Genomic DNA, 4,175 nt, shown 5'->3' on the forward strand with positions numbered 1-4,175 from the left:
AGAAAACTGCAACCTGCATCTTCAAAGTGTTATCATGTTCTACTGGGTGTGGAAAAACAGGGAATGCTATACGGGGTGAATACGCGCATTTCACCCGCAGCATTCACAATATAAAAACAGAATATTATAAGTAGATTAGCAAGCAATGGAAAAGTTATGAAAGCTTTAGAAAGATTAGAAATTAGAACATTATCAACAAAAGGAAAGGAGACTTTGAGGCATCGATTTTCTAATACCCTAGAAAAGAATTTCCTAACCTCTCGTTTTAAACAAAGGCTTTTCCGCCGAAAAATGCTTCCAGAAAATTGCCTCAGTCATCGGCCTTTTTTTCGGAATATTAATCCAGAGTTTAGTTAATCGCCTGTAAAAATAGGAGTTTCTCGTTTTGTTCTGTCCGGTACAGGGAAATCCCGATTCCTTATCTTTAACAAACATCTGAGAATTAAAAACGGGGATAAACTCACCCAGCTTAATCAAGCTCTAGATTTGCAGTGGATTATCTAACCTTTTAAAATGCGGTTATTCTTGATTTAATTAATGCGAAATGAAAACAAATTTTTGCAAGGAATGTAGCGCTCTCCGATGTTACAAGTGCAACTTTTTTTTTTTGTTTTGTTTTTTTGTTTTGCCCAAGAATTAAGGAATTTTGCTTGTAAACATGTAAAAATTATTGCTGGAGAGAACACTGTCTGTTCGCTTCCTGTTTATGGTTAGTTAGCTTGCTACACCCTTCCGTACAATCAACGCGGGCACAGATCATCTTTGACAAATGAAAAGCAAGATCGTCCTAAAAATAGATTCTAAGGCAAAGAGTCCTTTACTTGATTTAAAGTTGAGCTTTATTAATTCGCAATGTTTCCATTTGTAATTACACTTGTTGTTGTCGAAGATTCACTAAGGGCAGGTTTAGTTTAGTTTCAAAAGTTAATGGAGACTTGCTTGGCGAACTCAACTTTTAAATTATATTATTTCAAGCCATTAACATTAAGAGGGAGGGTGGATTGAGTAACGTCATAAAAATTCCTGAGGTTAAAGTGGTAGGTGCGTTTTGTATAACGCGAAGATTGCGGTGAGCGAACAAAAACTTGAATAAACTGTGATGTCCAGACTTCCTTCCTGCTCAGTTGCAAATTAAATTTTTTCGGGGCAGACAAATCCAAGATAGTTTTGGGTTGCAGAAATTATGCCTCGATTGCAATTGTATCGATTTATATCAATGCTCTGAGCATAACAGCTCGGAGGTCCGGAGAAACTGGGACACTAAATTGTAAATCATTAAATGAAGAATTTTAACGGAGAATGTAAAATCGCTTGACCTGTAACATAGCAAAATTCCTCAGCGTAATTCAGCCATCGACACATGTATAATATTCTCACGCAAACCGATTCGTATAAAAAAATCCCATCGAAAAGCAAACGTAACCTCAAACACTGATTTTGTTTGCTTTTTGCGGCCGGCTCGAAATAAATGTGAGTTAAATGATTGCTCTCCTAATCAATGACTTCACATCTATTGAATTCCAATTTGGAAAAACATTTAGACCGAAAGCTAAACCTAACCATGTCATTATCCCCACTAATCGTTCAAGTACTACAGATATATATATTTTTTTCTCTGCATGGTCTAATGATGAGAAAAATGCATGCAACACTGGAGATAATTATTTTAACACCTAACGTAATCGATTCTCTTAGCACGTCGAGCCCATTTCTGTACACTTAACAAAATTTACAGCCTACCAGATTGTCCATATACGCGTTTGTAACGATTTAAATAAAATTTTCAAACAGTTTATGGGGAGTGATTAGCAAATATTGCTAACGTTCTCCTGAAGTAATGACTTGTGAACAACAATTTTGAAATGTACTTCAAATGTTCTTTCGCTGGATCGATCGCGAAACGCGTTCGGTGTTTTTCAAAGTCTTTCTCTAGAGGCTTGCACAAGACTTAAGATGACCCTCTTGAGTGGTATAAACAGTCTCTCGGTGAAACTCACAAGGCGGATCTCACATCTTCTGGTTCTTCGGCAGCGCTTTCCAGTGGCTTCGACTCGATCAACTCTCTGATCATGAAGCTTCGTCGAGCGTTCGGGACGGGTTGAAATGCACCAACATGCACGTGCGGGATCTCCAAAGACCCATAGCGTGCGGTTGGACGAATAACACTCTGTGGTGTCGGGGACAATTGGAGATGAATTGGAGCCGCTACACAAGGTTCATTTGCAGTGATTCTCTGCGGAAAGGCGCTAAATTCACAGTGGGGCGGGAATTGCAAGCTACAAAACTGATGGCTAAATCCTTCGACGAACAAACTGAAGTGATGATTCGAGTTCACTTTGCGCACGAAGGCAGGCTCGTTCGGTTTTTGCGGAGGACGACACTTAAACCTCTTGGCTCGGCGTAAAAAGCTGCCACTTCCAAACATGTCCCCAGAGGCTGGATGCAAAGTCCAGTAATTCCCCTTGCCTGGTTTGCCAAAATAGCTTCGAGGAACTTTTATAAAGCAGTCGTTCAGGGACAGATTGTGTCGAATAGAATTCTGCCATTTCTGCTGGTTGCTGCGAAAATATGGAAATCGCGTCATGATGTATTCGTAGATTTCATTCAGTGTTCTCATGCGATATGGAGAGCTGTCGATGGCCATTGCTATCAATGCGATGTAGGAAAATGGCGGCTTCACTTCTTCGGAGAGGTAAGGCTTGCTTCTTGACTGCATGGTAGGTTTAGTTGCTATGTTGTTTCGCTTCGGCTCGGGGCTTTTTATATCGGCCGCAAAGAGCGAGGATTGGATAGACGGCTGATGAAAGTTTCCTGTATGGTACACCAGTGGAATATCAGAAGTTATTTCCTTGTGTCCGCTCATCGGAACCAGCATAGTGTCAGCACTCGACGGGCTTCCTGTGTCTATTCCTGTCTGTTCTTCAACGCGATCCTTCCCGACTGAAGCACCTCTCACGACCGGCAGCTCCATGAAAAATTCAATCAAAGACCTCTTGCACTTATCTAGCGGTTTTGTTACTTCCTAAGCTGTTTCCAGCAGTGAAATCCACTCAGGCCCGTGCGAGTCAGTCTACCTTGCAACAGTCAACACTGCAACTGATCCGAGAGCTGAGGTCTCGCACTTCTTCAGCGTAAAAGCTTCTAAACTCTTTTATTTTGAACCTGCCAGCAAGACTTCAGACCACCCACAAATTGATGTGCAACCTATGTTTTCACAGCAAACCTTTTGCGGCGCTAAATTTTGTACGCTGTCTTCGAGCAGACCAGAAAGTCCTCAGAATCATGTAATGCGGTCGAAAGGGGTGTGCTTTGACTTGTCAGCTCGGCTCATTTATATCTTTCTACTCATCATTTGAAGGCGGTCGGTCAGCCTTTGATTACTGCGGCACACATGAGGAATGCTACGGCATCTGGTGTAAATTAAAACTATCTGTCAACTCAACATCAACTCCGTTCTGTGCACATTCCTTACAAAAACAAAAGAGTTCTCAAGTTGTTTAGGGTTGTTTTTCGCTTTGTTATTTTATCTAATTTTATAACATGCGCGTTCAAAGTCCTCTTGAACTGCGGTCGTTAGCTTTAAATGCGACTGTTGAGACTCAGAAACTTTGAAAACTAGGAATTTGTACGTAATTCCGTGTATTGATTTCTATTTTAATCCACAAAAAGGACGTATTTCAGGAAATGCACGTAGCCTTTAACAAAGTAAACAACAGATTAGATCTAAAAACAAATTAGCAATTAAGCGGGCGATTAAAGCTAGCCGAGACGCGATAACAGATCGGCTATCACAAGTCCGAATTTAAATGGATTAAAAGTGATTCTTTTTAGCTTTGTGGATTTTTCTCACAAGGTTCTTTACCTAGCATTATTGTTCGAAGAAGCGTGTTTGGATTCCCAGGCGGGTTTAAGTCAACAGAAACCAGTTAGTGTCTCGAGAATTGTTTATAGTTGTTTTCATGCAGCATGTTTATTTGAATTAATGAGTGTAACACGAGCCGTTTATGGAAAAAAGTGCCCAGTCTGACGCGTGCTATAGACAGCTGGCAAAGGAAATGAGCGAATACCTTTGTAAAAAGGCGTGGAGTAACTAAACAAGTTTGCTTAAAATAATCTGGCAATTTCCATACCAATTTTAGCGCATTGTTTTTAGGTATTTTTGCGGCAGGGTTGTG

At 40.5% G+C, this 4,175-nt stretch overlaps 1 protein-coding gene across 1 annotated transcript; it reads right to left on the reverse strand.

The window, feature by feature from the left end:
• Window positions 1-752: 752 nt before the first annotated feature.
• On the reverse strand, window positions 753-3,577 carry LOC145484737 (forkhead box protein A4-A-like). Its single transcript, XM_081463374.1, has one exon. The coding sequence runs from the start codon at window positions 2,969-2,971 to the stop codon at window positions 1,994-1,996; it is 978 nt and encodes a 325-aa protein (XP_081319500.1). The 5' UTR covers window positions 2,972-3,577; the 3' UTR covers window positions 753-1,993.
• Between the last annotated feature and the right edge of the window lie 598 nt (window positions 3,578-4,175).

Source organism: Orbicella franksi, chromosome 1 (genome assembly GCF_964199315.1).
Source record: "Orbicella franksi chromosome 1, jaOrbFran1.1, whole genome shotgun sequence".
Taxonomy (NCBI): domain Eukaryota; kingdom Metazoa; phylum Cnidaria; class Anthozoa; order Scleractinia; family Merulinidae; genus Orbicella; species Orbicella franksi.

What these genes read in the sequence shown, in the direction of transcription:
- LOC145484737 (XM_081463374.1), bottom strand. Translation starts at nt 2,971, where the DNA reads ATGGAGCTGCCGGTCGTGAGAGGTGCTTCAGTCGGGAAGGATCGCGTT.